Raw genomic sequence first — 27,472 nt, 5'->3', positions numbered from 1 at the left:
ACAAGAGAAAACAAGACGCACATAGAAGGTAAAAACAAAAACTGAACAGCAATAAAATGATAAAAAGTGAAAACATGGGCACCCTATTTAAAAGCAATGGCAGTGCTCTATAAAAGTTGATTGTAAAAGATTTTTAAAAACACTGACAGAGGGAAGTGTCTCTAGGTGAAGTGTACTCTGTAGTTCATTCCACATATATGATGCATAGTATGAAAATGATGTCTTGCCAAGTTCAGTTCTTATTGAGGGTACAGTCAATAGTAACTTATTTGTTGACCTTGTACTGTATACACTTGTGTGAAAAGAAAGCAGAGTCGAAATGTATTGAGGTAAGTTACCCAGTAATGCTTTTAAAATAAAAATAAGAAAGTGAAATTTCCTTCTAAGAGAAAGAGAAGACCATTGTACCATTTCATGCAACAAGCAATGATGAACTCTATTTCCAGTCCCTGTGATAAAACGCAAGGCAGAATTATATACAACATCCAGTTTTTTTAGCAGTACTAATGAGGAATGCATATAAATGATATCACCATAATCTAACACGGATAAGAAAGTACTCTCTACCAACCTTTTTCTTGCTTTGTAAGGAAAACACTTTCTTTGTCTAAAATAAAATCCTAATTTAGGCCTGAGTTTCTTTAAGAGGTTTTCAATATGTGTACTAAAAGACAATTTATCATCTAGCCATATTCCTAAGTATTTATAGGAAGAGACTTTTTCTAACTGCGTTCCATTTGTGGTAATAATAGAGCTATTACAGGGTGTGTGAGCGCGTGTGAAAACCATGAATTTAGTTTTTTTTAGCATTTAGAACCAACCTAAGTCCCACAAGAGAATTTTGTATCTGGTTAAAAGCAGACTGTAAGTAGTTCACAGCTTCCTGTACTGATGATGCGGAAGTGTACACTACTGTGTCATCTGCATAGAGATGTACCTTTGTGGGACTTAGACCCATACCCAGGTTATTTATATATATATATAGAAAACAAAATGGGCCCCAGAATTGATCCTTGAGGCATACCCATTTTTAGCTCTAGAGAGGATGAGGTGCAGTTATCAATGATCACACGCTGCGTTCTACCACTCAGATAGTTAGAGAACCAGTTAATAACAGAGGGGCTGAAACCTATATCTTTTAATCTTTGTAAAAGAAGGTCATGACAAACAGTGTCAAATGCCTTAGACAAATCAATGAATAGAGCAGCACATGATTTTTTGTTGTCTAAAGCAGTAATGATATCATTCATCACTGATGCTACTGCGGTTATAGTACTGTGCCCTTGCCTAAAACCAGACTGCATGGGGCTTAAAACGCTATGTTTAGTTAGATATTTTTTTATTTGTTCATTTATAAGTGACTCAAATAATTTAGCCATGACAGATAGTCTGGATATGGGACGGTAATTGTCTAAATTAGTAGGCTCACCACCCTTTAATAGTGGGAGGACAAGAGCAGATTTCCAAGACTTTGGAATAGAGCCACTGCTCAAACTGAGATTTAAAATAACAGCAATAGGATCAGCTATCAATCTTGCCGCCAGTTTGAGAAAGTAGGGCTCAATCTGATCCGAACCAGCGGATTTTTTGCAATTTAAATGTATAAGTGCTTTTTCTACCTCACAAGCAGATATGTAAGTAAAGTTAAAAACATCCAAAGAACTAGAAGACTCTAAGGATTCACTATCCACCCTGGGGGGTGGGAGGATCGCCTGTGTAACAATTCCTGCATTTATATAATGTTTATTAAAAACCTCTACTAAATTTTCTTTACCCCTCACTTCTCCTAGTTCTGTTATAACAGCTTCAGGTGTGGCGGGGGTGGGATATCCCCTGATGTAGATTTGACTAGTTTCCAGAACGTTTTGGGATCATTTAGGTTTTCTTGTATTAAGTTTAAGTAGTGCTCACTTTTTGTATTTTTTATTAATCCAGTACATCTATTTCGTATAGCCCTGTAAGTTAACCAGTGCTTCTCATCATTAAACCTTTTGGCTTTAACCCATGCCTCATTTCTTTCTCTAATGGCTACTGCAAGAGCGTCGTTGAACCAGGGGTTATCCCTACCCTTCACTCTATGTCTGCGAAGAGGTGCATGTTTATTAATTATAGATAGAAATGTGCTTTTAAAATAATCCCATGCCAATTCAACATCATCCATGCAGCATACTCTATTTAAGTCACTTTGGTAGATGTCATGCAAAAAAGCCTGCTCATCAAAACGTTTATAATTTCTTTTAAAAATAAATCGCGGTTTCACTTTAATTGCTTTACAGTTTCTTACACAGACGACGGCACACTGATCACTGATGTCACTGGAAAAAACGCCCACAGCAGGGTACTTATATGGGGCATTTGTAAGAATAATATGTTTTACACATATTAAATGAATTGTAATGTACGCAGTGTAGTATGCAGTGTTTGACTTAAACCAAATAATGAGCCAAGGTAATGAAATAAGAAAATGTTGATAAAATAAGACTTTAAGATGATTACAATAATCATTACTCATCACAATATACTTAAGTTCATTTAACACAGGCCGACTTAGGACCAGATTGGTTTACGACCGGTCAGTCGTAACCAAACACAGTCGTAAGTCGACTATATATATATATATATATATATATATATATATATATATATATATATATATACACACACACAGTGGCACTTGAAAGTTTGTGAACCCTTGAGAATTTTCTATATTTCTACATAAATATGACCTAAAACATCATCAGATTTTCACACAAGTCCTAAAACTAGATAAAGAAAACCCAGTTAAACAAATGAGACAAAAAATATTATACTTGGTCATTTATTTATTGAGGAAAATGATCCAATATTACATATCTGTGAGTGGCAAAAGTATGTGAACTAGAGGTCCGCGCGGGTCGGATTTTTCAGTCCCGCGCCCGCCCGCATTGTGCAGTCCCACTCCCGCATGTGCCCGCAAAGAATTATGATTTTCAGTCCCGCTCCCGTCCGCGCCCACAAAAAAATTATGATTTTCAGTCCCGCTCCAGTCCCGCTCCCGCCCGCAAATCCCGCATGATGCAGACGTTCGCGTTATTTCTCAAGAAAGTTCTTGTCTTGACACAGCGTGATGGTGCCCCGCCCCCTACTGTGAGTGGATTTGAGCATAAATATTTACAGCTGACGTTCATTATTATTTACCTTCTTTCTGAATTCAGCATGTAGTGTCTCTAATAATAATAATTAGTGTTGTCAAGCAATTAAAATATCTAATCGCGAATTGCACATTTTTATCACATGAGAAACCATTATAATTCTTTGATCAACATAAAAAAATTAATGGACTTGCTTTGTACCAATGGTGTTTTTTTTTTTTTGCAAAGCAGAGCTAGTAGGAGAAGCGAATTGATTTACTTTTTGCATTAGTCTACAACTTTAATCAGAGAGACAGATTACACAGTGACGGTAGGCTTGACTCAATGCTATCCCAGAAATCCTTCCTGTAATATGCAAATTTGGCCGCCTCTGATTGGACAGCCAAATTTGCAAATTACAGGAAGGATTTCTGGGATAGCATTGAGTCAAGCCTACCGTCACTGTGTAATCTGTCTCTCTGATTAAAATTGTAGACTAACTCAAGCAGTAAATCAATTCACTTCTCTTACTAGCTCTGCTTTGCAATAAAATAAAAAAACACACACACACACACCACCATTGGTACAAAGCAAGTCCATTCACTTTTTTATGCTAATCAGAGAATTACAATGGTTTCTCATGTGATAAAAATGTGCGATTCGCGATTAAATATTTTAATTGCTTGACAGCACTAATTATTATTAGAGACACTACGTAACTCAAGCAGTAAATCACTTCATTCATGGTTCTCTTGCTAGCTGGGTGTGAACTGCGAGTCATTAGAGTGATCAAAGAATTTCCCATTAGGGTGATCAATGGCAAATTTAAGATGCCATTCCTCATTCAATCTGGCAATCTGACTCTCTCTGTAAATTTAGGCATCTTAAAATGTTTTTATTAATGCCAAATAAAATATCCAGCACAAATTATATATGATAGACACAAATTAATAGTTTATAAATTTTAGTTAGCGGGACTGCAGCTTATCACCACTCCTGCCCGCGCCACATATGTGCACTCCCGCTCCCGCCTGCACGCGCATATGTGCACTTCCGGTCCCGCCCACGCCCGCAATGAGCTTTCAAAATTTGTCCCGCGCCGCACTGCTTTGCGGCGGGTCCCGCGCGTCCCGCTCTAATGCTCTAGGGCTCTAATGTGAACTTCTAGGATTAGCAGTTAATTTGAAGGTGAAATTAGAGTCAGCTGTTTTCAATCAATGGGATGACAATCAGGTGTGATTAGGCACCCTGTTTTATTTAAGAACAGGGATCTATCAAAGTCTGATCTTCACAACACATGTTCATGTATCATAGCACGAACAAAGGAGATTTCTGAGGACCTCAGAAAAAGTCTTGTTGAAGCTCATCAGGCTGGAAAAGGTTACAAAACCCATCTCTAAAGAGTTTGGACTCCACCAATCCACAGTCAGACAGATTGTGTACAAATGGAGGAAATTCAAGACCATTGTTACCCTCCCCAGGAGTGGTCGACCAATAAAGATCACTCCAAGAGCAAGGCATGTAATAGTCTGCGAGGTCACAAAAGACCCCAGAGTAACTTCTAAGCAACTGAAGGCCTCTCTCACATTGGCTAATGTTCATGAGTCCACCATCAGGAGAACACCGAACGACAATGGTGTGCATGGCAGGGTTGTAAGGAGAAAGCCACTGCTCTCCAAAAAGAACATTGCTGCTCATCTGCAGTTTGCTAAAGAAGAATAAAGTTAATGTTTTGGAATGGCCAAGTCAAAGTCCTGACCTTAATCCAATCAAAATGTTGTGAAAGGACCTGAAGTGAGCAGTTCATGTGAGGAAACCCACCAACATCCCAGAGTTGAAGCTGTTCTGTACAGAGGAATGGGCTAAAATTCCTCCAAGCTGGTGTGCAGGACTGATCAACAATTACCGGAAATGTTGAGTTGCAGTTATTGCTGCACAAGGGGGTCACACCAGATACTGAGAGCAAAGGTTCACATACTTTTGCCACTCACAGATATGAAATATTGGATAATTTTCCTCAATAAATAAATGACCAAGTATAATATTTTTGTCTCATTTGTTTAACTGGGTTCTCTTTATCTACTTTTATAACTTGTGTGAAAATCTGATGACGTTTTCGGTCATATTTATGCAGAAATACAGAAAATTCTAAAGGGTTCACAAACTTTCAAGCACCACTGTGTGTGTGTGTAATATATATATATATATATATATATATATATATATATATATATATATATATATATATATATTACACACACACACACACACAGTGGGGCAAAAAAGTATTTAGTCAGTCACCAATTGTGCAAGTTCTCCCACTTAAAAAGATGAGAGAGGCCTGTAATTTTCATCATAGGTACCGTATACCTCAACTATGAAAGACAAAATGAGAAAAAAAAATCCAGAAAATCACATTGTCTGATTTTTAAAGAATTTCTTTGCAAATTATGGTGGAAAATAAGTATTTGGTCAATACCAAAAGTTCATCTCAATACTTTGTCATATACCCTTTGTTGGCAATGACAGAGGTCAAATGTTTTCTGTAAGTCTTCACAAGGTTTTCACACACTGTTGCTGGTATTTTGGCCCATTCCTCCATGCAGATCTCCTCTAGAGCAGTGATGTTTTGGGGCTGTCGCTGGGCAACATGGGTGAGATCTTGCATGAAGCCCCAAATCGAGGGAGATTATCAATGGCCTTGTATGTCTTCCATTTTCTAATAATTGCTCCCACAGTTGATTTCTTCACACCAAGCTGCTTACCTATTGCAGATTCAGTCTTCCCAGCCTGGGCAGGTCTACAATTTTGTTTCTGGTGTCCTTTGACAGCTCTTTGGTCTTGGCCATAGTGGAGTTTGGAGTGTGACTGTTTGAGGTTGTGGACAGGTGTCTTTTATACTGATAACGAGTTCAAACAGGTGCAATTAATACAGGTAACGAGTGGAGGACAGAGGAGCCTCTTAAAGAAGTTGTTACAGGTCTGTGAGAGCCAGAAATCTTGCTTGTTTGTAGGTGACCAAATACTTATTTTACTGAGGAATTTACCAATTAATTCATTAAAAATCCCACAGTGTGATTTCCTGGATTCTTTCCCCCATTCTGTCTCTCATAGTTGAAGTGTACCTATGATGAAAATTACAGGTCTCTCTCATCTTTTTAAGTGGGAGAACTTGCACAATTGGTGGCTGACTAAATAATTTTTTGCCCCACTGTGTGTGTGTGTGTGTGTGTATATACAACCCCGATTCCAAAAAAGTTGGGACAAAGTACAAATTGTAAATAAAAACGGAATGCAATGATGTGGAAGTTTCAAAATTCCATATTTTATTCAGAATAGAACATAGATGACATATCAAATGTTTAAACTGAGAAAATGTATCATTTAAAGAGAAAAATTAGGTGATTTTAAATTTAACGAAAACAACACATCTCAAAGTAGGGACAAGGCCATGTTTACCACTGTGAGACATCCCCTTTTCTCTTTACAGCAGTCTGTAAACGTCTGGGGACTGAGGAGAAAAGTTGCTCAAGTTTAGGGATAGGAATGTTAACCCATTCTTGTCTAATGTAGGATTCTAGTTGCTTAACTGTCTTGGGTCTTTTTTGTCATATCTTCTGTTTTATGATGCACCAAATGTTTTCTATGGGTGAAAGATCTGGACTGCAGGCTGGCCAGTTCAGTACCCGGACCCTTCTTCTACACAGCCATGATGCTGTAATTGATGCAGTATGTGGTTTGACATTGTCATGTTGGAAAATGCAAGGTCTTCCCTGAAAGAGACGTCATCTGGATGGGAGCATATGTTGCTCTAGAACCTGGATATACCTTTCAGCATTGATGGTGTCTTTCCAGATGTGTAATCTGCCCATGCCACACGCACTAATGCAACCCCATACCATCAGAGATGCAGGCTTCTGAACTGAGCGCTGATAACAACTTGGGTCGTCCTTCTCTTCTTTAGTCCGAATGACACGGCGTCCCTGATTTTCATAAGGAACTTCAAATTTTAATTCGTCTGACCACAGAACAGTTTTCCACTTTGCCACAGTCCATTTTAAATGAGCCTTGGCCCAGAGAAGACGTCTGCGCTTCTGGATCATGTTTAGATATGGCTTCTTCTTTGAACTATAGAGATTTAGCTGGCAACGGCGGATGGCACGGTGAATTGTGTTCACAGATAATGTTCTCTGGAAATATTCCTGAGCCCATTTTGTGATTTCCAATACAGAAGCATGCCTGTATGTGATGCAGTGCCGTCTAAGGGCCCGAAGATCACGGGCATCCAGTATGGTTTTCCGGCCTTGACCCTTATGCACAGAGATTCTTCCAGATTCTCTGAATCTTTTGATGATATTATGCACTGTAGATGATATGTTCAAACTCTTTGCAATTTTACACTGTCGAACTCCTTTCTGATATTGCTCCACTATTTGTCGGTGCAGAATTAGGGGGATTGGTGATCCTCTTCCCATCTTTACTTCTGAGAGCCGCTGCCACTCCAAGATGCTCTTTTTATACCCAGTCATGTTAATGGCCTATTGCCAATTGACCTAATGAGTTGCAATTTGGTCCTCCAGCTGTTCCTTTTTTGTACCTTTAACTTTTCCAGCCTCTTATTGCCCCTGTCCCAACTTTTTTGAGATGTGTTGCTGTCATGAAATTTCAAATGAGCCAATATTTGGCATGAAATTTCAAAATGTCTTATTGTCGACATTTGATATGTTGTCTATGTTCTATTGTGAATACAATATCAGTTTTTGAGATTTGTAAATTATTGCATTCCGTTTTTATTTACAATTTGTACTTTGTCCCAACTTTTTTGGAATCGGGGTTGTGTGTGTGTACACACTACCGTTCAAAAGTTTGGGGTCACTTTGAAATTTCCTTATTTTTGAAAGAAAAGCACTGTTCTTTTCAATGAAGATCACTTTAAACTAATCAGAAATACACTCTATACATTGCTAATGTGTTACATGACTATTCTAGCTCCAAATGTCTGTTTTTTGGTGCAATATCTACATAGGTGTATAGAGTCCCATTTCCAGCAACTATCACTCCAGTGTTCTAATGATACAATGTGTTTGCTCATTGCCTCAGAAGGCTAATGGATGATTAGAAAACCCTTGTACAATCATGTTAGCACAGCTGAAAACAGTTTAGCTCTTTAGAGACGCTATAAAGCTGACCTTCCTTTGAGCAGATTGAGTTTCTGGAGCATCACATTTGTGGGGTCGATTAAATGCTCAAAATGGCCAGAAAAATATCTTGACTATATTTTCTATTCATATTACAACTTATGGTGGTAAATAAAAGTGTGACTTTTCATGGAAAACACAGTGACCCCAAACTTTTGAATGGTAGTGTGTGTGTGTATATATATATATATATATATATATATATATATATATATATATATATATATATAATAAATATTAAACATATGAATTTATATATTAATGAGTAATGAGCAAGCCTGAGGCAATAGTGGCAAGAAAAACTCCCTGAGATGATATGAGGAAGAAACCTTGAGAGGAACCAGTCTCAAAAGGATACTCATCCTCATTTGGGTGAATTGATTTGCTTTGATGAACTTTTTGAACTGTTAGGCACTTAGCTGTGTGTGTGAGCATGTGCTGAGCTTAATAGAATTGCTGAAAAGCACTAAAAATGAAAATGAGAAAATAAAATGCGCCTTTGATTTGTCCCAAGCCTGCCTCCCATATCCTCATTTCCCATGAACCACGAGGGTATTAGTCATATTACCTCCGTATCTGACATTAATAGCGTACACCCACAAAACCAGTTCATTAAAATAACAAGCCTATAATTCTTTGCTTGAAGTCAGAAAAATATAATTTTGACATTGTGTTTGTGCTTAGAGGGGGAGGGAGGATAATGCAAGTTTCATTGATTTTAAATGTCATGCCACCCCTGTTGTGCCCCTTCCTCCACATCATTTTCATGTGTTAAATGTGCTTCAATAAGAGTCCCAACCACCAGCCAGCTTTACTCTGCCATAGGACAACTACCAACCAGGGTGAAGGCTAACACGTGGTTCCTCTAAGAGGATTAACCGCATCTTTTTTCAACTGCTGCTTATGCTGCATCACAGGGCAGTGTAACACATTTGTAGTTAAGTGGTATCTGCCACATCTTCCACATACATGCCCACAATTGCCTAGTGTTATTATTACATTACATTACAGGTATTTAGCAGATGCTCTTATCCAGAGCATGCACTACATAGCCACTACGTCATCATGCTGTAAGAATGTATGTGTAACGACCGCGCACTGCGCATGCACATACATGTGTTCCAATTAAAATGGCCGGTGAGTGTATACAATTCAGTTGACCATTCAAAATAAATGGACTAGGCTAAAGAAATCACTTTCAGACATGTTTGTACTTATTACAGAGGGAAAGTGTGTGCCACTGAGCTCTAGTGCCAGGCCATTTCCAGGAAATAAGAGTTTCGGTCATGACAACAGCGTGTGTATGTCAGCCTCGGTTCGGAGGTTTCAGTTTCGAAAACTGTAAGGTAAGAGTAGAATAATATAAAGTACAGACACTTTGTATATTTTACTTCTGTGATTTTTAAATTGTTCATTTTTTGGATTATGTTTCATTTTTGTGGCTACTGCCTCATAGAGTAAATATATATATGCTATATTTACTGTATGGACATGGTATCAGAAAACAATTTTATTTATAAGCAGTAGCCACATGCACCCATAGTGTACCTATTTTTTTCACGATATCTTCCTTCATATTCATCATAAGTGCTACCGGGCAAGGTTTATTTTGCCTGGCAACACTTGTTAATGTGATCATTTTGTAGCTAAGGCACTTATATAATCTCTTACAGTTTTATTGTAATTCAAGATTGTCACACCAGTTCAGAATGTTACCCTTCCCTGCCAGCTGTAGTGGAGTTGTGTTACTTGTAGTATTCTGCTGAATACTAACACACCTCCACCTCCACACCTCCACACCAGGGTTAACTTCCTGGTTCAGTTTGTATATAAACCTCTTGAGTTTGCACAATCATTGCAAAGAGTCCTGAGCATTGTTCTGACTGTCTTAATTGTGATTTTATCCCTTTGCCTTTGTACCAAAACATGTTTTTGTATTAGGTCTTTGTTCATGATGTACTCCAGGAGTTACTGGATAATTTTTTGATGGGTTTAGTAGACATCATCTTTTCTTCCTCAGAAAGAGCATACAAACCTTGTTCTCGCAAACCTCCCATAAAACTTAATCCATGTCATACTAGCAAAATGTGAATTCCACAAACCTTCAATAACCTTTCTTGACTAAAATAAAGATGTACAGGGGTTTCAGATGGACAAAGCCAAGGTTGAGTTTCCAAATTCCTAGCCCCAATGTTGGAGTATCAAAGAGTTGCTGAGTTTCTTGGGATTTGCCAACTTTTATAAGAGATTTATTTGGGGCTTTAGTTTCATGGCTACCCTTTTCACCTTGTTGCTCAAGAGAAAATCCGAGCCTAAAATGGAATTATGTTGCATCTAAATAATTTCAGCCATGAAAAGGTTGTTTTAACCATCGTTTGTTACCCTGATCCCAAACTACCCTTCATAGTTGAGATAGCTGCAGCTTCCAAATGAAAATGTGTTAGAGGTTGGGTTGGGGCTGGCTAACACTTGCTATGTGATGTGGGCCATGGAGGAATGATGAAGAAAAACATGATCACTGTTGCCAGACAGATGATTTGATTTGATTGTTTTGAACAATTGGTTACTTGGGTAATAATGCAATTAGATTATTTTGATGCCATTTTCTCCATGTTTTTCTTCATGACTGCTTCCAATTTTACTATTTATAAATTACAGATGTATGGAAGCAGTTATCTCCTATAATGTCACAGTTTCTTAAAAGGGCACAGCCTTTACTCTAAAGTAAAGACACAAGTCTTTACTTTACTTGGCTCTTTACTCTAAAGTAAAGAGCCAAGCATGCTTATGTCCATGAAAGCCTAAGACATCCTAATTTTATGATCATCCAAAGCTACTCATTCACAAGGAAATGTGTGAGACCACAACAGTGAATTTTGGTCACCATTGAGGTTTGCACTGACCACAAAGAAGGGTGATTGCACACACATGCACCTAGATATACACTGCTGTGTAGATTGAGTTTTTCTGAATTTTTAAGTGACATTCAGTGGGAACCTACACACACTCAGAGGTGCAGTGTAACGCAACCATTTTATAGAATATTAGATTGAGTTGAAATTACATACATTACTCATATCAGAAAACTATGCCACAAAGCTTACTTGTAAATGTTACCCTCCCCCCATCTCATAGCCAGTAGGATGCAGTGCTTATTTTACTGAATCTGCTTTATATATATATATATATATATATATATATATATATATATATATATATATATATATATATATACACTCTATCCACGTTCACTGGATGTGACCAATCGTGCGCTCTGATTGGCTACTCTACTACTAGGATATCAGCTCATATACCATGAGTAGAGAAAAGAAAAATGGCAGAGTACATCAAGTCAGATATACCACTTTGTTATGAAGTATTTAAAACAAACAGAAATAGCTAAATAAAAGAATATAATCCCCCCCCCCCAATATCTCCTGTTCCACACTACAGCCCAGTCAGTGGCAGTAATGCACCTTTAAGTTGGTTTGCCAACCGCCAAAAAAAAAGAAGAAAAGAAAATGGCAGACCATGTTACTGAACCAACTGAGGACAAAATAAAAACTCTACTTGAAAACAAAACCCCCCCAAAATACAAAAAAAAAACCCAACAAAATATGGAATAAAAGTATTTGATGATAAGAACGTATCTGGGTTTTTTTTCACAAATTCATTTTTCACAAATATATATATGTGTGTGTGTGTGTGTGTGTGTGTGTGTGTATGAGAGAGAGTCACCCTTCATATGTTTTATATCAAATGTTATAAACATACATAAATATTTCTTCACCAATTGACTTTTTTTTTTAATGGAAGTGAACTTTATAGACTCTGTCATTTGGGCAAAATTCATGTTCTCTTAGTTGTTGAAGGGGAGACCAGCTAGAAAAACGTGCTGTGCTTAAAACATGGAGCTCTTGTTAAAGGTATGGGGAATAACAGACAAGCTTGTAAAAGTCTGGTCAGGTCATGTTTTACAGTAAGACCATAAAAGTACAGATGGGAATAGTGCATAATGGACTGGAAGAGTGAGTGACATTCTGGAGAAAAAAACAGCCACATAGATATAAGGTATATACAGTGGTTTACTGGAGAGCAAGGGGTTTTAAGAAGATTTAAATTGGGTGCTAGGATGCATGTGTGCATTTTTAGCAAATACATTCTTTTAAAATGTCTTCATTTAACACACACCACACATCATCAATTTCTCTCGCATTGCTACCCTCTCGCCTCCATATGTGACCCCCTGACCTTTGCTGGGAAGTTCATCGTAGGTCAGAGCCAAGCTCCTGAGGTGTGACTGTTTTCTCTTTCAAACACACTCATCCTCATTGCTTCTTTATCTGCCTCTTTTGACTGAGCATGATTAATCACTATGTTTTCTTCTGAATGAGAGAGGAAGAAGGAAAGATGGTGATTAATGATGACGAAGAACTGGAGACCACTGCTTGGCCAAGGCTGTCAGATGGATCTAGTCTCATAGCCATTGCAAATAAACCCCCCACCACCACCCAACTACACACACACACACACACACACACACACACACACACACACACACACACACACATACACATACAGAGAGAGTCTATAAGTGTTTCCATAACCACCAGCATTTTTGGCCATGTCTATCAGCTAATATTGGAAATGAATAAGTTATGATTTACGAGCAGGGCAGATTGCTTTATTGAGTTGAATTCTATAATGAGCACTCAGACTGTCAACAAGGATAATCCATTATGACACAAATCCCCTAATGACAAAAATGAGGTTAGTGATGGATAGAACAGATCCAAGAACATCTCAGATGCTAAATGATTTAAATACTGTGAATGCATAATGGATTTGTACTTAATACCTTTCTTCCCATCAGTGCAAGTAAAACCACCAGTGTGTCTTTAAAGAAAATATCGCATCTCCAGTTTTGTATTCCATTATACTCTCATGGTTTCACAGAAACTATGCAATGCTTAATGCAAGATTCTCAGTTTTTATTATTTTAATTGCAAATAGTTTTGCAAAGTGATCAGCATTGAAAGTGGGAATAAGTGTTCACCCACTATTCAACATATTTATGTGTAATCCATGTTGACATCATTTATTATATTAATATAGAAAAAACCTGTGTTGCTACAGCACATTTATATGTAAATATAACAAAACATACCGAGATTGTGAAAGCAAACCCACATTGAGTTAACACTGAAATGCATGTGAGACATTACTGGCTATCTGTTCACCCCATCTGGCCAATGCAGCCCCCCCCCAGTACAAAACAATAATCAGTGTGATTAATGATGGTCCATATCGAATGTATTACATTAATCTTCTGATCCTCTCTATTTCCTCTCTCTTTTTATACACAAAGCAATGCTTAAATGCCCTAAGTGGAATACTATGAAATATACAGTCAGGCTTCAACATACTTGATACATGAGCCATTAAGCCATGTACTGTACTATCCAAAAGTCTGACTCCACTACCAAGAACTATACTTATTTAAACATTTATCAAAAAAGTACATTATTTGTATTATTAAAAAATACACTGAACCTGTATTTTTTTGTAATACAGTAAATATATTTTAATTCTTTCATTCATTCATCTTCAGTAAACACTTGATCTGTTTAAACCTGCTTCATGGTCATGTTGGTGCCCATCCTTGGAGCTTACCCAAACACTGGGTGGGACACCCTGGATGGAATGCCAGTCCATCACAGGCCACTATGCGTGCATGCACACACACACACACACACACACACACACACACACACACACACACACACACACACACACACACACAGAGGGTAATTTAGCATAGCTAGTTCACCTACTGCCATATTTTTTAGGAGGAAATTGGAAACCTGGGGGAAGCCACACAGACACAAAGAGAACATGAGTAACACCACACAGAGAGAAACCCAAGCTGAGAAGTGAATAAGGTATGCTGGAGCTGTGAGGTAGCAGTGCTACCTGCTGTGCCAATGTGCTAATGGTCAGCTGAAAATATCCAGTTAATGTTGTGGTTAATGCGTAGGTTTCCTCTGGGTTCTCTGGTTTCTTCCCACCTCAAATACCATGCAGCTAGGTATATTGGCTATTCTGAATTGCCCCTAGGTGTGAATGAGTGTGCACATGGTGCTCTGGCATCCCATCCGGGGTTCATTCTACCTCATGCACAGTGTTCCTGGGATAGGCTCCGGATCCACCACCATCCTGGACAGGATAGTCTTTGCTGTAGATGAATTAATGAGTTCTTGGCAGTAGACTAAGCCTTTCAAACCTCTCTGTCTGTTTAATTATTCATTGTTCCTATTGACACCAATCTTTACTAAATGTTTTTTTTTCTTTCAGGATGATGAAGAGGGCATCTGGGCATGATGTTTGGTCTGGCCTGGCCTGTTCCTCCTGTTCTGTTCAAAAGGGTGAGTGATAATGATGATGATCAACCTCCAATCAGTTTCTCTCCAATGCTCATACTACTTTCCTTGTAATTGAATTGGCCCCGAGGGCTAGCTAAAATAAGGCATGGTTTATTCAGGAAATGTTAAACTCTCAATGGTACTTAAATTAGAAAAAAAAAATGTTGTGTGCATTGGAACCAAGCTAATGTTTAAGTAAAACTGGAATTACGGTTGAGCCACAGAGTCCCATACATGTACGCTTTCCCCAGACTATGAACATTTTACAGCTTATACCTTGTTAAAACGACAGAGTGAGAAGAACCAGAAGACTTCTCTCTCTCTCTCTCTCTCTCTCTCTCTCTCTCTCTCTCTCTCTCTCTCTCTCACACACACACACACACACACACACACACACACACACACACACACACACCTGTAAAATTTAACAGTCCAGCCTACCTGTAGTGAGTGTGTATATGTATATGTATTAATTAGAAGGCTTTAGATATTTTTATAGTTAGTCTAAGTGAAGAATGTTGGGCTGTAATGGTCAGCCATGATAGGTTGTTTGGAAAGGTTGTTTTACCATAACTAAAATTGATACATGAACACACAACTCAAACTTTGCCCATGGGACAAAGTATGACTGTAAATACAGCAATTGAGTCATATTGGTTTGCTTTTTTTGCACTTTTTTTCACACCAATTTTTAATATACTTTTCAGCCAATGTGACAGCATCAATTTTTTTTTCCTTTTTGAGAGGAATCCCAGCCTCTGGTATTCTCTTACAGTACTTCTAGTACAGCCAACAGTTGGGAAGTCTGGCTTTGCAGTCAGTACATACACACTTAGAGGCACACAAGTGCATACACATGCACAGGATTTGTGGTAAATGAAACCCTGCACCTCTCATCCACCCATCCAAGTCCCATAATCCAGCAGATTTGTATTCTACTGCTTTACTTCACTCTTATCAGCATAACTCATCTCACTGACTGGGTTTCCTCAGTATGTGTGTGCATGTGTGGCTCCTTCCACCGTATTGACCCAACTTTTGCTTGTGTGTTTGAAGGATTTTTTTCTATGCTTCACACAAGTAATGATATTTTGGTTAATGCTGTTTTTTTTAGAGCATGGTTCTTTCATAAAAGTTAATTAGCAAAGCAGACATAAAGCTGAAAAGTATGTGCTAAGCTTTGACTGGTTGGTCTCAGGTTGTTTTTACAGATTTTTGTTGTTGTTTTTTGCCTTCCTGGACTCTCTAATGAAAGAGGAATGTTTTTCCTGAGGAGAGACACAAACATAAAACAAAGGATGAAAGAGACAATACGGTATTTGTAAGAGATGTCCAAGCAGATTATCAAATGTGACATCAGTACTTGAACACCAGAAATACACAGCATCTGATGTTAATAATCAAAGAGAGGGAAAACTCGATTTTTGAAAAATTGTATCAGGAATATTTCTGTACCACGTTCCCATCGGGTTCTAATTAATTTAATTGTTTCCTCAAGTCCACTTGTTTATGATTCAGTTACAGATCCAGGAGTGTGTTACTTTAATTGCATTTCATGGAATATTTGCCAGTTTTATTTAGACATTCATGCTAGCTGTATATTTTAGTTTTCTTTCAAATAGTCAGATGCACATATCACAGATCCAAAGACCACAGAATCGCTATTAAACCACAACCTATTTATTATCAGAGGCATCTAGTCTCATGCTATGCTCATGCCCTACCAAACATCTCATACTTGTATTGACACTTTTCAGGCCAAAAGCTTTTGCAGGTCTTGCATGTTGCATTCTTTTGAGTAATTCAGAGAAATATATAGTCATGGAATTGGCAAATGAAGAAGAAGCTTTTATTTGTCACATGTACACTCAAGCACAGCGAAATTCCTCCTCTGCATTTAACTCATCTGAAGCAATGTACACAGACATGCACATACACATGAGCAATGAGCACACACACATACCCAGAGCAGTGGGCAGCTATGATACGGCACCCAGGGAGCAGTTGCAGGTTAGGTGCCTTTCTCAAGGGCACTTCAGCCATGATACAGTTCATTCACTCGACTCCTCATGTTTTACCTGCCAGTCCCAGGAATCAAATCGGTGACCCTTTGGGCCCAAGGTTGCTTCTCTAACCTTCAGGCCATGGCTGCCCCAAATGAGCATGGCGTATGCAGTAGTTTTGTCAAAACAGTTAGTGGTTAGTAAATCTGCACAATAATACTGACAAATTTAAACGTTAGTTGTGCTTATGATTTTTTTTAACAACGACATAGTGTGGTAATAATTATACAGATAGGAAAAATGCAAAATGCAAAATTTGTTCTCAACAGGGAAAACTTTTAGTTTCTGAAGAAAAACTGACAGTTTGGATAAAAGAAATTTAATACAAGAGATAGAGAGAATTGTAGTTAAAGTGTAGGATTTTATGGTGCAATTATCTACACAATGATATACAGTGAGCCCTGAGGTTACCTGTCTTTACTTATGAATATGGTGAATGTGGAACAACAAATGTGCCAGCAAATCATTGTACGTAGATTATTCCATTGTGTGTGTTGTGTGTGTTTTGTATGTTTTTGTGCATAATAGGCATGCAGAGGTGTAATTGTTCCTCGATGTTCTATAATGTACAACTAGCTCTGCAATGTACTTTGTGCATGGTAGTAATGGTTTTGAGGAAGGTGGGGTAATTACATAGAAACATTACAAATGTGTTAGCAATCTTTGCAGTCACATTCTTATGGAAGCTTTGCTATTTGAAAAGTCTTAATCAACATAGCAACTTAAAACCAGTATTATATGGTTGAGTATGCCAGAGTATGCTAAAGGTGTCACTTTATACAGAAGAGGATTTGTGTTTGTTTACTAGCTTGGCTGGCTGTGTTTATTGGCCATCTGGGCTCTGTTAGTGGTGGTTGTATTGCCACCATATCTGTATAACTAACAGACACCTAACAGATTAACCCCTTAAACTCCCAGGACCTCTGATAACTACATTCCTTTCCTTTTGATTTTATAATTACTGACTAATTCAGACTATCTTCTGAATAATAGAATGATTAAACATGAATAATAAGTTGGACCATTTAGGAATTATGTGCATGACTATACATGAAGGAGATATTTTTAATAAAATGTCAAATTATATCGCTACCTGAGTAGTTGATTTTTGCATTCATTCATTCATTCATTCATTCATTCATTCATTCACTCATTCATTCATGCATACTCTTATTTATTTCAGGAAGAATGTGGGTTTTTGTCATCTGTGCTTTTTCTTTAGCTACTTCTTTCTGTTTCTGAAAACGTTTACACACATTCATCCTTTTCTAAACATCCTTAATGTGTGTCTTGTAAACAGGAATTCAGATTTGAATATGTAAAGGAGAGATAAAGTGAAGTAAAGTGAATTTTTGGTATTGTTCCCATCACTAATGGGAGAAAAGAAGGGTATTGTTTTGACTTTAGATTGTTTTTGAGAGTGTTAAACAAAAAGAGAGACCCTTAATGACACAGGTGTGTTCTAACAACCACACCACACCCCACCCCACACACACACACACACACACACACACACACACATAAGCATGCATACACTTAAAGTGTTACATGTTCCAACCTGTTAGTGTTTTAGGTAGCAGTAAAATAGCAAATAGAAGTGGAATTTGTGTGTGTGTGTGTGTGTGTGTGTGAGAGAGAGAGAGAGAGAGAGAGAGAGAGAGAGAGAGAACGTGTACACTTGAGGAAGAAAGTGTGTGTGTGCATGAAGGACATTAGAAGGGATTAAAGTAGCATTTACTTGAGCTCTGCTGGCTCTAAAACACAAAGACAAATGCAAGTGCAGCGTCAGTGCACCTGGGGAAGTTTCCGGAAAAAGGCCATGTGTACACACACACACACACACACACACACACACACACACACACACACACACACACACACACACACATATCCTCTCCAAGAAACAGATTAAAGTCTCCTCTACACAAATGAAAAATGGAATAAAATAAAGGGAAGGAGAAGAATTTGTGTGTTTAATAATATGTATTATCATATATAGTACCAATTGCCTACAGGTCTTGCAAAGGGGATTGGGTGGTCATCTTTTCTGCTTGCCTTGATGTCAAATGAGTACTTACCCAGTGACATTTATGGTAGGCATGCAAAGTGTGTATCTGAGCCATCCCCAGCATCTTCTTATGTTTTCTTCCTCCACTGGCTACTGTATTATTGACAGATTTTCATTTCTGATGGAATCTGGGGTGGGTTTCCCAAAAGTCTCTCAAGGCTAAGAGCATCTTTAACTGCTTCTTAAGATCCATTGTTAAACTAACATGGTTTTCCCAAACAACATCATAGCCAAAATAGTCCTTTAGTTCGCTGTTAATTTATGATGGACCTGGATCACTCTTTCATAACAAAGAGCATCTCCTCACAGCCGAATACACAGAATGTGCATGTGCCTCCAAGGGACTCTCACAATCAATTAGTGGAAACTGGTGTTGAATCTGCTGCCGGTGTTCAATTATTTTTCTTGTACATTGCAATTACTTTGAGTCAATTATTAAATAAATATACGCAAAACATTATGGATATATTTCAATATGTTATGGAATTACATATGGATAACATAATGTCACATTTGATATTGCCACATTTTAATCAAATTTAACTTCATTAGGCAAGTGATTATTTAATTTACTGTCATAAATGAGACAAATTTCTGCACCTGTTACACTGTGTATATATAAGGGAGAACATTGCCAACTTGGCATTGTGAATAACAGTTGAAATAATAATGGCTGCACTCCAGCGAATCCACTTTGAAGCTCCACTTGTCTGGACAGCAGGTCTAGTTTTACCTGTTTAAGGGCCATCCTCTCCCTTTGGTCATGCAGGTCTTGGAGAAACTGGAGCCATTCCTTTTCAATGTTGAACAGCTCCTGGGGGGGGGGCAAAGCAGTCTGGGGAGGTGATGGTATAGATACTGTACCTCCTTCATATGCCAAATACCACTGAGCTGCATGCTTTATAAGGTGATGATTTATAAGGGAGATTAGGCTCTTGATTGGGTAGCAATGAAATGAGCAGGCACAGGGAAAACATTTTGCTGAATTATTTAGCTTATTATTCATTCATTCTTTCATACGAATGTTCATTTAAATTAAAAAAAAATGCTTGAAATTAAAAAAAAGTTATTGTCCAAATTATTAATTACCACATTATGTATGTAATGCTTAATGGCAATACAGTATATTAACATATTTTAAGCACTTTATATTTCATTGGTTTTTGATTAAAAATGAATGCCATGTCACCTCATTGACTGGATTTAGCAACTCCTAATGCCTTTAGCGAGGACGTGCACTGCAAAGAAGCTCTTAGCAAAGTTGCTTTTAAGAGACCTTCTTATGAGTGTGTTTGGGAAAACCACATACAGAGACAATATTCGTTGCTTAAGAACATTTTTAAACTTGCTCTTTTGCCCTAAAGTGCTATCATTTTCAGGAAACCCACCCCGGATCTGTAGGATAGTCCTAAGAAAGGTGTTGATATTGAGGTGGATAAGAACTTGAGTGCAGAGCTCTGCTGCTCTTCCATCTGCCTCTTGAGTCTACCTTCGCATCCATACACACCAGATTCTACATAAAGCTCCCCAAGAGTTGTCCTGTTCATGCTGTCAAATGCCTTTATATAGTCATCAGAGTACACAGAAAGAGCAGAGTTCCACTCCATCAACTACTTAATAATGATACTCAGCATAGTGATCTGGTTAGTGCAGGATCTGTCTCTGTGAATGCCTGTTTACTGGTCACAAAGCTGAGTATCAACCTGGTTCTGTATTCTAAGTATGCTACATCTGTATTTTGTTCAAGTTGCTGAGATCACCCCTTTTATGGATCTCCTTCCATTCTGATAGCAGTTGCTTCTCTTCCTCTTCTTCTCAGACAGGAAAATATATTTTCCTCTGTAATCTTTGGGTCTGGGGCAGCACGGTGGTGTAGTGGTTAGCATTGTCACCTCACAGCAAGAAGGTTCTGGGTTCAAGCACTGTGGCCAATGGGGGCCTTTCTGTGTGGAGTTTGCATGTTCTCCCCGTGTCTATGTGGGTTTCCTCCAGGTGCTCCGGTTTCCCCCACAGTCCAAAGACATGCAGGTTAGGCTAATTGGTAGCTCTAAATTGAGCACAGGTGTGAATGTGAGAGTGAATGATTGTTTACCTCTATGTGTCAGCCCTGCGATGATCTGGCGACTTGTCCAGGGTGGACCCTGCCTCTTGCCCATAGTCAGCTGGGATAGGCTCCAGCTTGCCCACGACCCTGCACAGGATAAGCGGTTACGGATAATGGATGGATGGATCTTTGGGTCTGCCTTGAGTGCTTCTGCAGGTATAATGTCAGGTCCTGTTGCCTGGCCATTCCTAAGTTGCTTTTTTGACTTTTCAAAGTCGATTGCCAGGTTGCTGTCAACTGGTGGTATTTTTAGTGGGTTTGGAGACACAGGCCTGTTTTTCAGTTTTCAGGTTTCATACTCTACATAGTCTGTCCATTCCATGTCAAATGATGGTTGTCCTGGACAAAAGAAAATGACTGTAGCCTTGGTTCCAGTCAGCTTTTACCACATGGCATCTTGATAGAGGATTGTCCTGGATATTTTCTCTTGTCACTGTTCTGTAGCTTGTATTTTGTGAAGTGGGCCAGCTAACCACACTCAGATATCCTTCTTTCTCAATGTAGGCTTGGGACCAGCCATGGTGGATTTAGCAGCTAAATTTGGTAATGTTCTAGTGTAAAACAAAAATCAGCAGATTTATTTCATTAAGATTGTGCAAATATTCTAATAATATTCAGCACTGTAAGTAAATCCGTATCATTGTTTTTATTTATGTATGCTATTATTGCTGTTTATTCCTGAACTTTCCAAGTAGTAACAACATGTGGAAATAATAGCTATTATACAATATAGTTTTGCTTGTTTTATTGACCTATTTAGTTATTCCAATTATGCTGTAGATTACATACATTCATTAAAATGACCTAATTAGACTTATGACTTTGATAGCATAATTTGATATAATGACATAATAACTATAACAACTACAACAACTTGATGGTAACTGATAGTAATCTCTACCACCTAAAAGTAATTTTTAAAAAATTATGTAATATTGATGTAATGGATATATTGAGTGTCACAGAACATTGGAGCATAGTAACACACACACACACACACACACACACACACACACACACACACACACACACACATATTTGCCTTACTATACTTATAAGGATTTCTATTGACATAAATTACTAATACACTAGTTAATTCAGTGCAACATCTAAATCTAACACTCACCTCAGAGGCTGTTTAGTAGTTATCCATCCATCCATCCATCCATCCATCCATCCATCCATCCATCATCTGTAGCCGCTTATCCTGTCCTACAGGGTCGCAGGCAAGCTGGAGCCTATCCCAGCTGACTATGGGCGAGAGGCGGGGTACACCCTGGACAAGTTACCAGGTCATTGCAGGGCTAACACATAAACACAGACAACCATTCACACTCACATTCACACCTATGGTCAATTTAGAGCCACCAATTAGCCTAACCTGCATGCCTTTGGACTGTGGGGGAAACCGGAGTACCCAGAGGAAACCCACACGGACACAGGGAAAGCATGCAAACTCCACACAGAAAGGTCGTCACCGGCCGCTGGGCTCGAACCCAGGACCTTCTTGCTGTGAGGCGACAGTGCTAAGCACTACACCACCATGCTGCTCTGTTTAGTAGTTAATAATAATAATCATCAACATACATGCATAGATAAATGCGTGCAAACACACACACACACACACACACACGTACGTATTCCCATTCTGTGTTACCCTATGTGGTGACATTAAACAGAGTCACTCCCAGACACAGCCTCCACCTTTGGTAAGTTGCAGTATAAACCTTTCTTTAAACATTTAAACATTTCTGATCAAGATTGACACTTGAGGAAGTCGAAAAGTACTTTTTTTTTTTTTTACTGAGACGATTTAGATGTATTCCAGTATTTTCTTTCTATGCCACATTCACTGATCAGCCCCAGATAGCTGAACCCTCTCCACATCTAATACACTGAAATCAGATAAAAGACTAAAACCAGCAGGAGCTTTCATCTCTCTTTCTGTTTTTGCCTTCATTTTTTTTTATACGTATTCATCCCACTCTACCACAGGAGAAAGGGAAGCCCCATGGACACCTGTGGGAAGAGGAAATAAGAGATTCGTATCAAAACCTGTTTAATTATATTGTGCTATTCACCAAATTTAATTTAAAAAAATCTACAATAAGTAATGACTACAGTAACCTCATAGCCCATATGCTAACCACTGCTGGGTGGTTAAGGGTTGGTCTGCTCAGTTTTCCATTTTTGATACAGCAGACATACCGTAACAAACACACCCTCAGCACTAAGAATAGCCATTAGCACAAGATATTATTGAATTATGTGATACCGCTGTTACAATTTCAGCAAGGGTGTTTTGAGCTGGAGTGTGTGCGGTCCTGTCAATAGCACGTGCTAAAGAGGGGGAAGCATGTTATGACGTGTGGGAGTTGAGCCTCTGTCTGTGGCGCTGTCACTTTAGATTAGCATGTGCTGGGCTAATGTAACAGAGTAAGGGTGGCCAGGAGGGTTAGCTAAAATCTTGATCATTCCCAGTGCTTTTTTTTCTTGCCTCACAGCCAACTCTGAAGTGAATTTGTGCTTTCGCGGTGGGTGTTGGATGAAGGGATTTATAAGTGCGTGCATGCATGTGTGTGTGTGTGTGTGTGTGTGTCTCAAGAATGGTCATGGCATCTTTTATCTAGCTTTCGTGTAAAAGCTGCACTTGTAAGACGACATTCAGTAGAGGATTAGCGTCCATGCTCTCCTCTCCTCATCTTACCAGAACGCAGCCAACTTAAGATGTGGAGACACACCAAAAGCTCCAGTGTTGAATTAACACCTACAGTGTTCACTTAAGTTCAGTTCGACACAAATGAGCATTGTAAGTTTTAATTCAAGTCTTCTGTACCTGTTTTTTCAACACACTAGCACACACAAATAGTCCTCTTTTCACAGTTCTTTTACACAAAAAGTGTGAATGTGATCCCATGCACCCGAACAATTTTGTAAGTTGTGTTAGGCTTATCATTAGCATGTACAGTGGTGCTTAAAAGTTTGTGAACCCTTTAGAATTTTCTATATTTCTGCAAAAATATGGCATAAAACATCCTCAGCTTTTCACACAAGTCCTAAAAGTAGACAAAGAGAACCCAGTTAAACAAATTAGACAAAAATATGATACTTGGTCATTTATTTATTGAGGAAAATGATCCAATATTACATATCTGTGACTGGCAAAAGTATGTGAACCAACCAGAACGCAGCCAACTTAAGATGTGGAGACACACCAAAAGCTCCAGTGTTCAGTTAATTTGAAGATGAAATTAGAGTCCGGTGTTTTCAATCAATTGGATGACAAATCAGGTGTGAGTGGGCACCCTGTTTTATTTAAAGAACAGGGATCTATCAAAGTCTGATCTTCACAACACATGTTTGTGCAAGTGTATCATGGCACGAACAAAGGAGATTTCTGAGGACCTCAGAAAAAGCGTTGTTGATGCTCATCAGGCTGGAAAAGATTACAAAACCATCTCTAAAAAGTTTGGACTCCACCAATCCACAGTCAGACAGATTGTGTACAAATGGAGGAAATTCAAGACCATTGTTACCCTCCCCAGGAGTGGTCGACCAACAAAGATCACTCCAAGAGCAAGGTGTGTAATACAACCCCGATTCCAAAAAAGTTGGGACAAAGTACAAATTGTAAATAAAAACAGAATGCAATGATGTGAAAGTTTCAAAATTCCAAATTTTATTCAGAATTGAACATAGATGACATATCAAATGTTTAAACTGAGAAAATGTATCATTTAAAGAGAAAAATTAGGTGATTTTAAATTTCATGACAACAACACATCTCAAAAAAGTTGGGACAAGGCCATGTTTACCACTGTAAGACATCCCCTTTTCTCTTTACAACAGTCTGTAAATGTCTGGGGACTGAGGAGACAAGTTGCTCAAGTTTAGGGATAGGAATGTTAACCCATTCTTGTCTAATGTAGGATTCTAGTTGCTCAACTATCTTAGGTCTTTTTTGTTGTATCTTCCATTTTATGATGAGCCAAATGTTTTCTATGGGTGAAAGATCTGGACTGCAGGCTGGCCAGTTCAGTACCCAGACCCTTCTTCTACGCAGCCATGATGCTGTAATTGAAGCAGTATGTGGTTTGGCATTGTCATGTTGGAAAATGCAAGGTCTTCCCTGAAAGAGACGTTGTCTGGATGGGAGCATATGTTGCTCTAGAACCTGGATATACCTTTCAGCATTGATGGTGTCTTTCCAGATGTGTAAGCTGCCCATGCCACACGCACTAATGCAACCCCATACCATCAGAGATACAGGCTTCTGAACTGAGCGCTGATAACAACTTGGGTCGTCCTTCTCCTCTTTAGTCCGAATGACACGGCGTCCCTGATTTCCATAAAGAACTTCAAATTTTGATTTGTCTGACCACAGAACAGTTTTCCACTTTGCCACAGTCCATTTTAAATGAGCCTTGGCCCAGAGAAGACATCTGCGCTTCTGGATCATGCTTAGATGCGGCTTCTTCTTTGAACTATAGAGTTTTAGCTGGCAACGGTGGATGGCACGGTGAATTGTGTTCACAGATAATGTTCTCTGGAAATATTCCTGAGCCCATTTTGTGATTTCCAATACAGAAGCATGCCTGTATGTGATGCAGTGCCGTCTAAGGGCCCGAAGATCACGGGCATCCAGTATGGTTTTCCGGACTTGACCCTTACGCACAGAGATTCTTCCAGATTCTCTGAATCTTTTGATGATATTATGCACTGTAGATGATGATATGTTCAAACTCTTTGCAATTTTACACTGTCGAACTCCTTTCTGATATTGCTCCACTATTTGTCGGCGCAGAATTAGGGGGATTGGTGATCCTCTTCCCATCTTTACTTCTGAGAGCCGCTGCCACTCCAAGATGCTCTTTTCATACCCAGTCATGTTAATGACCTATTGCCAATTGACCTAATGAGTTGCAATTTGGTCCTCCAGCTGTTCCTTTTTTGTACCTTTAACTTTTCCAGCCTCTTATTGCCCCTGTCCCAACTTTTTTGAGATGTGTTGCTGTCATGAAATTTCAAATGAGCCAATATTTGGCATGAAATTTCAAAATGTCTCACTTTCGACATTTGATATGTTGTCTATGTTCTATTGTGAATACAATATCATTTTTTGAGATTTGTAAATTATTGCATTCCATTTTTATTTATAATTTGTACTTTGTCCCAACTTTTTTGGAATCGGGGTTGTAGTTGGCGAGGTCACAAAGGACCCCAGGGTAACTTCTAAGCAACTGAAGGCCTCTCTCACATTGGCTAATGTTAATGTTCATGAGTCCACCATCAGGAGAACACTGAACAACAATGGTGTGCATGACAGGGTTGTAAGGAGAAAGCCACTGCTCTCCAAAAAAACTTGCTGCTTGTCTGAAGTTTGCTAAAGATCACATGGACAAGCCAGAAGGCTATTGGAAAAATGTTTTGTGGATGGCTGAGCCCAAAATTGAACAATTTGGTTTAAATGATAAGCGTTAAGTTTGGAGAAAGGAAAACACTGCATTCCAGCATAACAACCTTATCCCATCTGTGAAACATGGTGGTGGTAGTATCGTGTTTTGGGCCTGTTTTGCTGCATCTGGGCCAGGACGGCTTGCCATCATTGATGGAACAATGAATTCTGAATTATACCAGGGAATTCTAAAGGAAAATGTTAGGACATCTGTCCACGAACTGAATTTCAAGAGAAGGTGGGTCATGCAGCAAGACAACGACCCTAAGCACACAAGTCGTTCTACCAAAGAATGGTTAAAGAAGAATAAAGTTCATGTTTTGGAATGGCCAAGTCAAAGTCCTGATCTTAATCCAATCAAAATGTTGTGGAAGGACCTGAAGTGAGCAGTTCATGTGAGGAAACCCACCAACATCCCAGAGTTGAAGCTGTTCTGTATGGAGGAATGGGCTAAAATTCCTCCAAGCCGGTGTGCAGGACTGATCAACAGACACCGGAAACATTTAGTTGCAGTTATTGCTGCACAAGGGGGTTACACCAGATACTGAAAGCAAAGGTTCACATATTTTTGCCACTCACAGATATGTAATATTGGATCATTTTCCTCAATAAATAAATGACCAAGTATAATATTTTTGTCTGTAAAGGCAAACTCTGAGTTTCAAACTTGAATTTGGAATGGGTCATTAAGCCTTTCGATTTGATCTATGCACAGTGAAGGCCTGCAGAACTCCTACTACAGAGTTGCTTTTTAGCAACTGATATCATGTATTTGCTACTTGTTGTAACAAGAAACTAAGAAAGAAGAAAGGCATTCTGCTTGGTTCCACCAGGGGTTTAGGCTGTCTACATGCAGACATTTAATGCTGCAATGCCCTCTGATTTTGCAATTGCACAGTTTATTGCCAGCCAGTGTGGGAGCATGAGGGTATAAAAGTATTTGACTTGCTTGACCACTTGTTCAATTTCTTCTGGATGTTTTACTTCATGTGAGATAGGACAGGAATGAAGCACTGGCAGCTAACACATGGTGGTAGGCAGTGCTATGTAGG

At 38.7% G+C, this 27,472-nt stretch overlaps 1 protein-coding gene across 11 annotated transcripts in view; it reads left to right on the top strand.

Moving 5' to 3' along the window:
* Window positions 1–27,472, top strand: part of LOC132893007 (ERC protein 2) — a 684,550-nt gene that overhangs the window by 557,979 nt on the left and 99,099 nt on the right. For all 11 annotated transcript variants that reach the window (XM_060931692.1, XM_060931691.1, XM_060931690.1 and 8 more), the window contains one exon: window positions 14,663–14,733. In XM_060931692.1, coding sequence (XP_060787675.1) covers window positions 14,663–14,689 — 27 coding nt within the window. In that variant the 3' untranslated portion in view covers window positions 14,690–14,733. The remainder of the gene's footprint in view (window positions 1–14,662; window positions 14,734–27,472) is intronic.

This window comes from Neoarius graeffei, chromosome 10 (genome assembly GCF_027579695.1).
Source record: "Neoarius graeffei isolate fNeoGra1 chromosome 10, fNeoGra1.pri, whole genome shotgun sequence".
Taxonomy (NCBI): Eukaryota; Metazoa; Chordata; class Actinopteri; order Siluriformes; family Ariidae; genus Neoarius; species Neoarius graeffei.
The sequence above is the reverse complement of the archived record's forward strand: the minus strand, read 5'-3'. Positions and strand labels throughout refer to the sequence as shown.